This window comes from Taudactylus pleione, unplaced genomic scaffold (assembly GCF_031769625.1).
Source record: "Taudactylus pleione unplaced genomic scaffold, aTauple2 ptg000036l, whole genome shotgun sequence".
Taxonomy (NCBI): Eukaryota; Metazoa; Chordata; class Amphibia; order Anura; family Myobatrachidae; genus Taudactylus; species Taudactylus pleione.
The window spans coordinates 6,612,869-6,626,025 of NW_028284438.1; the positions used below are offsets into that span (position 1 = coordinate 6,612,869).

The window sequence follows — 13,157 nt, forward strand, 5'->3', positions numbered from 1 at the left end:
CTATTCACTTCAATGATATTGGTTATTTGGGTGTCCAGTGATCTTAATACTTAACCGTAACAACAAGTTGTTATGTGAGGGACCTCAATATAGAAACATGGCAAAGAAACAAAACGTTGTTGGCAACACACAACCAGTGTCAACCAAACAGAAGTCACCATAAAATAAAATAGCCATCAAATGAAACAACAGGAACACTTTCTCTGCTATAACAAGCCCAAACGTACATATCAATATTGTGTTAGCCTAAATTAGACTTGTTATGTAATAAAATACATTCAGTTAGATACTGGAACGTAACTTCCAGCAAAACATTTCAAACATACAGTATGTGATGGAATCTAAATAAGAGTTTATTCTATAGCTTTTGTAGTTATCAATTGTAACCTGAAGGACACAAGACAGTTTTTCCATATATCCCTTCCAGACTACCTTTTTCAGTATCTTTTTACATACAGGGCCCGATTCAGACCCGCTTACTAGGCTGCGTTCGCACGCAGCCTGCCGATGTTTGCGAGCTGCGCATGCATGTGCATCGCAGTGCGCGTGCGCAAAGTAGTCCATGCGATCGGGAAGCGGTAGCTCGTGCGCATAGACAGCTCGCTAGAATGAGTGACAGGACAAGCCGTTTACGGGTGGTGACAGGGGATGATCGGTGAAAATGGAGGTGTGGTGGTGGGAATGCAGGCGTGCCTGAGCGTTTTAACACCGTTTCAGAGGCGTGCATAATTAAGACGCAGCGTCACAGTACACGTCACTTGGATGTTTTACACACTGAAGCACTCGCAGTGCTTGCGGTAGGGTATGGTAAACCACAAGTGCTGCGTTCGCTTCCGATGGTACTCGATGTTACCGATTGTTGCATACACTTCCTGGAGTTGACGTGGGAAAGTGGGCATCTTAAGACAGACTGGTGGGCATCTAAATACACACTGCGATCGCACGTCAAGACATAGTGGGCGTGCTAATGCCTTGCCGTGCGATCGTGGATTTGCATATTTTCGCCGCATGCAAACGCAACTAGCGAGCAGGTCTGAATCGAGCTTACAGTTATTAGGCTAGAGCAATATGCAAAGGTATTATTATATAACATGCTAAATAGTAGGATAGTCCAAAGTTTTTATGTCTTGTCCCTGGAAATGTCATATTTTTAAGTTTAGATGAATTGCACAGAACAATTCTTTTTGTGATATTTTTAACATCTATTCTTATTCCCAAATGCCAACAAATTTCATTATAACCAAGTTCAACAAATATACCATGATGCTGATTGTAGTGCACCAAGATCCACCTAGACAGTACAGTACATACAAGGCAGTAGTAGCCAAATAGGTAGGTTTGTGATTCATGATTCTACCACATAGCTTTATGTACTACATTGTACTATAAAATATCACACCAGGGGTATATTTGCTACATTTTATTGATTAACTAAAGGTTCATACCTGTATGGCTCCTTATATGAACTCTCAGTGTTCCATTGCTTGCAAACTTCTGACCACAATAAGGGCAAATCTTCTCTTTTTCCCCTGTGTGAGTCTAAAAAAAAATATCGTACTTTGAAAATGCTCAAAATAACCCAAAATAATTGTAGTTTACAATAAATAAAATGACAAATAAGACATAATACAAGGTGGTATTTGCCCTATTCATAAGCATTGTATATTGACATGATTATTTTTTTGTTTAAACTTTTCTTAATTAGCGGCCCCCCCTTAGAAAATATGTCAATTGTACCTTAAGATTCTTAGATAATTGGAAAAGCAGTAAGACCACCTTACCAGCCTTTTTAGTATGCCCACTGCAATTCAATCCTTAAATTAAGTCTAGAGGAAACACTGTAGGTTAAAGTATAAATATTTATTTCGATAAAGGTGGTCTCCAGTAACCCTTGTAAAGTGCATCTGATATATGAAACTATATGAGTATAGTTTTTTCGTTCTATCTGCAGGAATTTGTTATATGTGCTTTTTAAATGGTTAAAAATAATTTTAACCTCATTTATCTCAACTATGGTTCTTTGCTTATAAAGAAAATGAAATGTTAATTCAAGTTCTCTAATAAATAACCATAAGAAACAGAGATGCAATAAGGGGTGTGACTGCTTAATGCAGCCAGGTTTGACCTATTACGGTCACCATCGTCATCAATTTGATGCCATTTAAGCCATTAATTACTTAAGCTGGGTACACACGTAAAGATTTTCTGTCCATCCACCCAACTAGGTGATTGGTTGGAATGAAAATCTGGTAACGTATGGGAGTAACTGATGATCAGCCATTTGCTCCTAAATGCCAGAAAACAGATGAAAATGGTCTTCAGGCAAGTTTGTTAAATGTTTGATCTAAACAATTTGTTCCTAGAACAGTTTTTGTCCATTTTCCGGAGTTTGGGATAAAATTGCTGATTCTCATTTGCTTTCATACCTTACTAGATTTTCATTCCAACCAATCAACTAGTTGGATGGTTGGACAGAAAATCTTTGTGTGTGTACCCAGCCTAGAGCTGGCCATACACGGTGCGATGCACCGTGTAGTGCGACTGCCGATCCGTCAGCAAACGGATCGTGCTGTCACTGCCGGTCCCCGCAGACCACACGATATGCCGGCTCCCCCCTCCACCATTTGAATGGGATTGTACATCACATCCCAGATCAGATGGTTCTGCAGGAAGACCTAGGGATGCGATGTACGACCCCGCGGGAGCGTGCAGCACGATATCAGGTACGATATCATGCCCATACACGGCACGATACAGCACCTATATCATGCCGATCCGTGACAAGTTGCCACTTGTAGTAAAGCTAACACCAGCATGCCAGTTACAGCCAAAGTATTCTGCAGCTTGGGGAATTAGAAGTGTCAGCATGTCCTGGCAGCCAGAGCAGAGCCTGCTGGAGTATGTAGTTCCATACATGTATCAGACTTTGCATGATTTTATCTTTTAGTTTAAATTCTCACCTTAATCCCTCCCCTTTACCTTATTATCAGTTAAATCCATATAGAATCGTCTATTTCTATGTGTTTGAATCAGGCCGGGTGACAGGGGGGGACTAAGGGGACACCCGTACCGGGCCCCGTGGTCCAGACAGGCACAACACGGGGCCGCGGACTCACTGTTCCAGCCGTGGCCGCCGGGACCCATAGCCGCCGGCCAGTCCCAGCTCCAGGTCCATTATAGCCTGGCCCGGACAGCGCTGGGCTCTTCCAGGTGGCTCAGCTGCGGCCCGGGCCAGGCATGGCCTTTAACTCTGCAACGCGGTGGCGTGACATCATAGGTCACGTCGCCGCAACTCTTCCCTGCCCAGTCGAAAGTGGAATGATCCCCTGCCAGCCGCCAGGCAGGCTGCGCCACTGTGGTGGTAAGGAGTTGCGGCTGCTGGTAGGGATGGGGCTGGGGACGGAGGAAGGTGACAGGGGCTGGGGGCAGAAGGTGACAGTGGCTGGACGAAGACAGGTGAAGGAGGCTGGTGGGCAGAGGAAGGTGATGTGGGCTGGGGCAGAAGGTGACGGGCTGGAAACAGAAGAAGGTGAAGGGTGCAGAGGAAGATGAGGGAGGCTGGGGCAGAGGAAGGTGATGGGGCTGGGGCAGATGGTGACAGGGGCTGGAAGCAGAGGAAGGTGAAGGGGGCAGAGAAAGAAGAGGGAGGCTGGGGGCAGAGGAAGTTGATGCAGGCTGGGGCAAAAGGTGACGGGCTGGACACAGAGGAAGGTGATGGTGCCTGGGGACAGAGAAAGGTGATGGGGGCTGGGGATGGAATGAAGGGGGTTGGGGCCAGAGAAAAGTGACGGGGAGCTTCTGGGCTGAGGATGGTGATGAGAAGCTGAATTTGAGGAAGGTGATGAAAGGCTGAGGACTGAGGATGGCTGGCTGCAGACACCATCCCTACTACCCGAGGCATCAACAGCACTGTCATCAAGAAGACCTTGCAAGAGACGGCAGACAAGAACTTCAGCCTGCATCGTTAGTGACAGAGAGACAGTGTGGTAAGTCATAGTGTATTTTTACTTTATTTAAAGGATGGCATATCTTTCAGTTATCATGCTTCACATATCACATGCAGGGGAGGGATGTGCGGTAACAGGGGTGGTGGTGAGAAGATGGGGCACCCAGATACATCAGTGTACCGGGCCCCGAGATTTCTGTTGCCATATACGGTGCTATAAAGCAGCCGATCCAACGGATTGGTACGATATTGCTGCTATATCGTACCATGTGTGGGCATGATATTGGACAGTGCGCGCTCCCTTTGGGACGTACATCACACCTCCAGATCTTACTGCATGTTCAGTTGATCTGGGGATGCGATGTACAATCCCATGCAGCGCTATGCGCGGGGGGTGAGGGCGGTGCCGGCATATTGGGCGGTTGGGCAGCGGATCTCTCCGTGTGTGGGGACCACCCGATACGTCAGCCGTCAGATCGCAAGTCGCTGCGCAAAGTGCCTATCGCACCGTGTATGGGTGGCTTAAGACTTGGAAAAAAATCCAAGAACCTCTGGATAGGATCATCCTTTTGATATAGCCAGACATTAAAATCTCTTAACTTTGAGTTCTGATGCGGACTAGGAAGTTTTCTCCTCTCTACAGTACACTGTCCAACCCCTCTCTAAGTTAATACTGTCAGTGCTAATGCTCACTCTAGTGGAGACCAGCAACATGCGATCAATATACTTAATATTCCACACATTGGGACCTGTAACTTTATGGTCAAGACTCTTTCCTACTGTCAGGTTAATATGAAGGAATAATGTGGACTTTCTAATATGTTTTAGAATTGTTCATAATTTTCAGAGAGTGCAGCCAGTGGGAGTGGATAGCGTCATGGGAGAAGCCCTTTCAAAGGGACTTAGAGGTGGTTACCAGAGGCAATGAGATATGCAGGTCAGAAGTAGACCTAAGAGGGCAATAGGGAGAATACTTTGAGATGAGATTTAATATGAATGGGTGGTGTTGCTTAGGGCGTTATAAGTAAGAGTGAATAATTTTAATTAATTTCTGGAAGACACTGGGATGCACTGTTGGGATTTGCAAAGTGTTGCAGCAGATGTGGAGTGGCGAGAGTGGAAGATCAGCAGCATTTAAGTTGGATTGAAATGGAGATTGCTGGATGAGAGAATGTCACATGGGAGGTGGTTGTAGTAGTCAAGGTGGGAAATGATTATGGAGTGGATAAAAGTTTGGTAGCATCTTGGTTAATAAAAAAGGCATATTCTGACAATATTGTTAATGGAAGAAACACTGAATTTTTAATATGCTAGAAATTAAATGGTGAATGTAGTCAAATGTTTTTATTACTGAATTTAGCCAGACTGGCAATACTAAGCCAATTAGCTCAATATCTGGTCTTAATTGCTTTCAAAATTTTACGATTAATAGTAAACTAAATGTATTCAGATCTCCTCTGAAGATTCTGTGCTTCGTTACTGTTATATAAAAGAAAAAACAATATTACTTCCTCTTCCATTCAGCTGTTGCCCACATGGTACACATTACACAAGTTTGTTAAAGTTAAGGGGATATCAGAATAGCTACAATTTTTTTCATTGCCTGACATGAGTTATATAAACATTACATTAATCTTGATTAAGGTAGGATTAGTCTGATTTACATTTTGCTGTAGCATCATAAATTTCAAACACAGGACTTAACCTAAGGGTAAGATATAAATAAACAAATAAAATAAAAGGGAAAAAAGGTTCCCTAAAGAAATAAATAGATGTATAGGATTCTCTTGACTTTTATGATATTGATAATATGAGATATGACAGCAGGGAAAGGTTAATCATCTATAGAACATACAGGTTCACAAAAACTGGAAACAACTTGTGTAAACGCATATTGCAAGTAAGTACTTCCTCACAGTTGGGATTTATGTATTAATTAAGAAAGTAATGTCCAAGCCTGGTCAGGCTCGTGTATAAAAATACTGGACTGCATTAGTTGCCTATAATTATGGCTAGCACAGATACAAGAGGAGAGTTCAGTGAGCTTCAGAAAACAAGTTAGTTCAACTTCATTAATTCAAGATATTGTCCACCCATACTAAATATGCCACAACCAAACTAGCAGAACAGCAGATGCCACCAAAGAGGAGCAATGCAACAGTTGAAGGCAGGGGCAGGTCCAGGGTATATTTATAACAATATGTTACACAGTCCTGGGATATTTAATTTCTGCCTCAGTGAGCTTGCAATCTAATTGCACTACAACAGACAACAACACAAACATACACTAGCGTCAATTTAGTCAGAATCCAGTCAGCATGTTTTTAGACCATGGTAGGACACTGGAGTACCAGGAAATAAAACATGTGTACATGAGGTGAACATATAAAGTACATGTTATAGTTATACAAGACAGCACTGCTAATCACTGTGCCACTGTGTAGCTCTGACTTTCTACTAGTTGAGGGGAGGAACATTTAGTATTGGAAGATATCTCTTTAAACCATAATTTGGAAATGTTGCAATGTCCTTGCCTTATTAAGGGTTTTATTTACCACTAGCTGGGATACCTGGCATTACCAGAGTTGAAGATAATAATAATAATAATAATTTTATTTATATAGCGCTTTTCTCCTAAAGGACTCAAAGTGCTTTACATTTACAGTACAAAATAAGCTTAAACAATGGACATTAATGAAATGCTTGGGTGAAAAGGTGAGTCTTGAGTCTATTTTTGAAGGATTCTAGAGTGGAGGCCTCTCGAACTGTGCGGAGAAGTGAGTTCCAAATGGTTGGAGCCACAAAACTGAAAGCTCGACCCCCAGACAAATTCCGTGAGATTCTAGGTACTGTTAATAGTCCTTCGTCAACGGATCGAAGTAATCGAGTGGGACAGTAAGGAATCAGAAGCTGCTTCAGGTACCCTGGGCCATGGTCATGGAGGGCTTTGTAAGTTAGTAATCCAATCTTGAAAGCAAATCGCCATCTGACAGGCAGCCAGTGAAGGGAGTAGAGAATGGGTGTTATGTGGCTGGAGCGGGGCTGGTTGGTTAATAGCCTGGCAGCTGCATTTTGTACCATCTGCAAGCGGAGTAATTCTTTTGCTGGGAGACTGAGGTAGAGGGCATTGCAGTAGTCTAGGCGTGATTATATAAATGCATGTATGACTTTAGGCAGATCTTCCGAGGGAATTAAGTGCTTGATTCTGGCTATGTCCCTCAGATGAAAGAATGAGGATTTGATTGTGATACCTGATGTTTAAGTGTCAAGCCACTATCCAGGACAACACCAAGATTCCGCACATGTTTAGTGTTTTGTAATTCTGAACCCCCAAGCGTAAGTCCTGTTGGTTGGCTATGCTGTAGCCCTGTCCTGTGACCTATCATAAGAACCTCTGTTTTATCAGGGTTCAGTCGCAGCCAACTGGAACTCATCCACTCCTGAAGCTCAGCTAGGCAGCCATTTAGGGTTGTTATTGGGTCCTTTGTACCTGGAGCAAAGGACAGGTACAGTTGTGTATCATCTGCATAGCAGTGGTAGACCAGGCCATGACGTCTGATTATTTCAAACAATGGTAGCATATATACTGCGAAAAGCATGGGAGATAGTATAGAACCCTGTGGGACACCGCATGGAAGTTTACTCCAGAAGAAACTCTCTGTGACCTGCCAGTGAGAAATGATTTGAACCATCTAAGGACTGTGCCATCCAGTCCACAGAAATTTTTCAGGTGCTCAATTAGAATCCCATGGTCCACAGTATCAAATGCTGCTGAGAGATCCAGAAGGATTAAGATTGAACAATCACCTCTGTCTCTTGCCATCAGAAGAGCATGAAGTACACATACCAGGGCTGTTTCAGTGCTATGTCTTCTCCTGAATCCTGACTGGAATGGATCATAAATGTCATGGGTAGACAGGTGGGTTTCCAGTTGCATTGCCACCACTTTCTCAATGACCTTTCCTAGAAAAGGAAGGTTTGATACTGGTCTATAGTTGCTCATGCAGTCGGGGTCTAAATTAGGTATTTTGAAGTACATCTGCAGCCATCATTTTTTATATTGCAGACCAACATTGGAGACCATGGCATATGAAAATGTGCTTGGAGGAAATGAGTAACTGTCAGTGCAGGTGCAGTGTGACAGTTGATCCTCCGACTCTGCCTGCCCCCCACTGGTATATATATCAGCCTGTGCCTTCAGATCAGTGCAGTTTTAGGCACTGGAAGACATCCTGAGCGAACTTGCTTAAACCAAAATTTGAAATCAGGGACTCCACGGCCTATATGGTGTAGACCTCCAGGACCCTGACTTCAAACATAACCAAAAACTTAATCCTGGTCAAACTACACCACCATGCCAAATTTGGTGAAGCTAGGTACAAAACTCTGGCCGTGCATAAAGGACAAACAGACAGACACACACTTTTTCGCTTAGGATATAGATTAGGAGGTGATGGAACAGATTAGCATTTAAAAAGAAAAAAGAACACTTGGGTTGCTAAGTAATGCTGGTACTGGTCGGCAGCAGTAAGTGGTGACTTACCGCTTCCATAGCCAGGTCCCTGCAAGTGTGAACCGGCATTGCCGGGTAACACGTGCACACTGCACTCACTGGGTGCCCGAACTTGGGCTTCCAGTAGCTGTTTCTATAAAAAGTAAAAATTAGAATTGAAAAAAAAATTGTAAAAAAAAAGAACTTTAACAAAAAAATGCTTAATTTCCACAACTATTTTTATTTCTTCTACCGACCTTCCTGATATAGGAAAGCTATTGCAGAAAGCAGTTGGCGATACCTGGCGATAGTTTTTGTCAGCTGCAGGGATTGTTACATATGGAGAAGTCCTACAGTATCTCTGATGAAAACACCCGTTTCAGCAGATTTAGGGCTCTGCTACCTATAATAAATATACCACAAGTATGTTGATAATATTACCAAGCATGCAAAAGCAATTACACTGCACAACAATGAAAATGTTTCCGATGTGACAATAGTTACTTCTAATTGATTTCAGCATGCAAAGAATGAATATGACATTAAAAACTCTCAGTTAGCTCTGAGTTCCGAGATATAGCCCATTTATGACGAAGGAGGGGTATTCCTAGTGAAGTGGGCAGAATGGAGAGAATCTTACCAGCAATCTGCGTTCCGCGCAGAGGGGGCGGGGCTAATGACCCAATTAAATGAATCAGTTATTTGTCCCCTCCACTATTCAAATATATACGATTCACGGAATTACCCACACAAGATAACTGTGGTGCACTGAGTGACAAGCATAGTGAGCGATTCCACCAAGACATTTCAGCAATGGAACAAAGATATCAGGGTAGGTGGATCACTACTGTTGGACAGTGACAAGAGATGCCCCAGAAGAGGAGTACAAGCGACAAGCAAAGAGAGCACCCCCATGAATAGGCCACTATATTTGATAGTACTTTCGTATGCTGTATGTTTGTTTCGTTTTGTGTTCTTATTTGTGATTGATTGAATTAAAACAACTGTTATTTATTTTCTATAAAGAAAATATCAGATTATTTTAAAATAGCTTTTCATTATGACTATATTACTAATGTACATACACTATAGTGCAAGTAGTGTAGCTCAAAAAATAGAGCTAGTAAAAACATTCTGAAATCATTTTAGTTTTTCTTGACCTCAAATTAGTAATGTATGACTATTTTTAGAAATGAAACAAATTAAAAGTATTAATTTGTTGTACAGTGTTATCAGCCAAAATACAAGGTATCATGATCAGCTCATACTTGTGTAGGCCTCAATTATACCTCCATAGTGACAATAACAAACAGCCATTTCATAGTCATGGCATTGTGTGTGTGTGACAGAGAAGAATGAGGAACACTTACTTTTTTATGGCTTTTAAGAACTGAAGGAGTCACAAAGGCTTTGTCACATAAGTCGCATCTGTACTTCTTATGGCCATCATGTACCACTTGAATGTGAACATTTAATGTGTCTTTCCTTTTAAATGTAGCATCACAGTGATCACACTTAAACGTACGTTCACCTTGGAAATAATGTGAAACCAAAAATTTACTTGATAAAAATGTAATAAAAAAGTTACACACATAAAGCAGGCATTTTTCTTACATTTCCAAAAGTCACATTTTATAAAATGAGCTGAGCAGATAGCATGGGGGAAATGACATGGAAGGCAGGTACAAGGACTGTTACATAACAAGTTTAACTGCTTGGAGCTCTATCTCTAAAGTAGTGATAATCTGCAAATAAAGGGCCTGATTCAGACCCACTCGCAAGCGGCTGTCCGCTCGCAAGTGGGTCGATGTTGTGCACTGCGCATGCGCACGACGGCGGGAGCTCCGTCGTGCGCATGCGCCAGACGCGACGAGCGAAGGACTTTCCTTCACTCGTTGTGTCTGATCAAAGGGGGCGTGCTGTCGATGTTGATTGACAGCACGCCCCCTTTGGTGGGCGTGCCGGGGGCGTGCCTCCCTGACGGGGGCGTTCCCAAGGGAACGCCTACCGTCAGAAGCCGGCCCACTGACATCACTAGTGATGTCAGTGGGAGTGATTTTGGCTCTGATAGAGCCAAAATCACTCCGGGCCTTGCGGTTGAAAAACTCAACCGCAGGCTCCGGCTTGCAGTGGCGATGGTCAAGACCATCGCGGCCATCAAACTGCACGCTCGTATAGGCTGTGGGTGGTGACCCACAGGACGCTCCATAATTATGGAGGGCGGCCCTCATTCAGAGCGTGCGCTCAGCTCAGAGCGTACGGCTCTGAATGAGGGCCAAAGTCAGTACAGATACTGCCTGTCACCTCCCTTCAAGGTGATGCTCAATTCAAGTTGGTGGGCAGCATCAGCTTCTAACTGGCTGTCAATGTGTTACCAAAAGTAGTTGCACAAACACTTACAAGCAAAACCAAAGGAACAGGGGTAGCATTAGTTGAGGAAGAAGCAGTAGGTGTAAAGGACAGAGCCGGATTAAGGGCCACATGGGCCTGAGGCTTAAAATATTCAAGGGCCCAAACTGAGAAAGAGAGGAGCTGTAACCAGTTCTGTGTGGGTGTGACCAGAGCATAGTGTGTGTACACCCCATACACGATCAGCCCCAATGTCTCACTAAATACATTATAATAGAAAAGAATGAATAACTGTGCGAGAAAACTAGAAATCAATTTTAAAGCTTATAATTTATGGCTGACTGTGGCAACTGGTCATCATCATGCTTATGATGGGCCTGTTTTATGGAAAGGCCTGGAGCTGTAGCTCCATCTGCCCCATTGTTAATCTGGCCCTGGTAGAGGAATGGGCAACTATGAGCATGCAACTGGTAATGTATTTATGATATTACTTTACTACTGGTATACCTCACAATTACTACTGACATAAATCTAAAATTGCTAGCATACAGACGTGTCTACATACACCTATCCTTAAATTTCCCCAAATAGCCCAGTTTAGCGCATCACAGGCGTTGTGATTTGGCCGCGCCAAAACACGAATCTTAAGTAACTAGTAGAAAATAAAGCAAAATTGAGGAAAAAGTACACAATTTAGGATAAAAAGGCATAAGACAGGTCCGATATGAGTTGCCCGTGCCATGCATTGTTTTCTTAATTTGGGACTTTATACCACTTTCTTTGCTACAAAAATACTAATCCTAAGTAACTAGTACACTATAAGCAAAGTACTACGCAACATTTAAGTATGCAGCAAGGGAATCTCATCCGGTGTCTTGCGCCATATGGCGCAAAAAGGATAGGTGTATGAGGACACATCTGTATTCTAGGGCACTAATGGTGGTATATTATTATTGCTGCTGGTGCACTACTGGGCATTACTAGTGGTATATATAGCTATAATTGTTGGATTATACCCAGGGCTGCCAAGAGAAATCCTGGGTCCCGGTACAGTAACTTCCCAGGGCCCCCCCCCTCCCCCTGGGGGTGTAGAACACTATATACAGTATAGTGTTCACTCCAGCTCCGGCGGCAGGCAGGGCGCCGGAGCTAGAGAGGGCACGTTAGCACCCGAAAAGGGGGCGTGGCTATTGAAAAGGGGGCGTGTCTATAAGACATGTCACCTTTTCGTCACTCCTGGGGGCGTGCCCAGCACTTATGGACACACCGGGCAGCCCCCAAGCACTGCAGACAGTGAGAATAGATGCTGGGAGCATGCACCCAGCGTCTATTCACCAGTGGTGACCGGGTCACCGCACATTTCCCCACCCGCAGGACACTGCTACCTGCGGGTGAAGATGGCACCCAAAGCCTGTGAGGGCAGGACGCTTTTTGCCCTCTAGAAGGAGGGCAGGGCGCTTTTGGCACTCCAGAAGGAGGGCAGGGCGCAGCGCCCCGCTAAAACAGCCTATCGGGAACGCTACAGTATGTGTGTGTAATATATACTATACACAAATTTTACACGTTTAGATAAATACTTATACATATCTAGAATATATCATATTTATATAATATGTGATATCATTTATACTCATTATATAAATATATATATATTGTATATCATATTTATATAAGTATATATCTGTAATATATGTGTTATATATACAGTATATACTGTATATATTTCATTTATATATATATACACACACATTATATATATCACACACATACATATGTGTGTGTATATATATATATATATATATATATATATATATAATATATATAAAATATACATATATATCTAATATGCACTACTTGATGGACAGTCACCGACAGTGACTCTGAGACTCACACTGTCACACACAGCACAGCAAAGACAGTCAGTGGCGCACTCAGGCTCTTCCCTTCAGTGCAGTGCAGGCTGCAGCCAGTCTCACCAGTCACTCACCCTTGTCTGCCAAGTGCTGCCTTCGCCACACAAACAATATGGATGCCCAAGGTCATCTCGCCTGCGTAGTGTGTAATCCCTCAGCTCAGGCCCCGCCCGCCGATGCCGCATGGAGCCGTGCTGCCTTCTAGTGATGAGAGCCTCGCGAGATGATGACGTCATCATCTCGCGAGTGCATTAGCTCCGCCGCGGCGCGGCTGCAGCATGTAAGGGAGAAGTGACAGTGTCAGAGTGCGATCATGCGGTGAGTCGGTGACAGAGACTCGATCCGCCCTTCCCTTAGGCGTGCCTAACCCTAACCCCCCCCAGGGGTGCCTAACCCTAACATCCCCCCTAGTGCCTAACCCTAAACTCCACCCCAGGGGTGCCTAAACCTAACCCCC

The 13,157-nt window shown here is 43.6% G+C and overlaps 1 protein-coding gene across 5 annotated transcripts in view; it reads right to left on the minus strand.

The window, feature by feature from the left end:
• Positions 1 to 13,157, minus strand: part of PRDM5 (PR/SET domain 5) — a 261,584-nt gene that overhangs the window by 129,700 nt on the left and 118,727 nt on the right. For all 5 annotated transcript variants that reach the window (XM_088452227.1, XM_088452225.1, XM_088452226.1 and 2 more), the window contains 2 exons: positions 9,809 to 9,969; positions 1,446 to 1,539 (listed from right to left, as the gene is read on the minus strand). In XM_088452227.1, the coding sequence (XP_088308353.1) occupies positions 1,446 to 1,539; positions 9,809 to 9,969 (255 nt within the window). The remainder of the gene's footprint in view (positions 1 to 1,445; positions 1,540 to 9,808; positions 9,970 to 13,157) is intronic.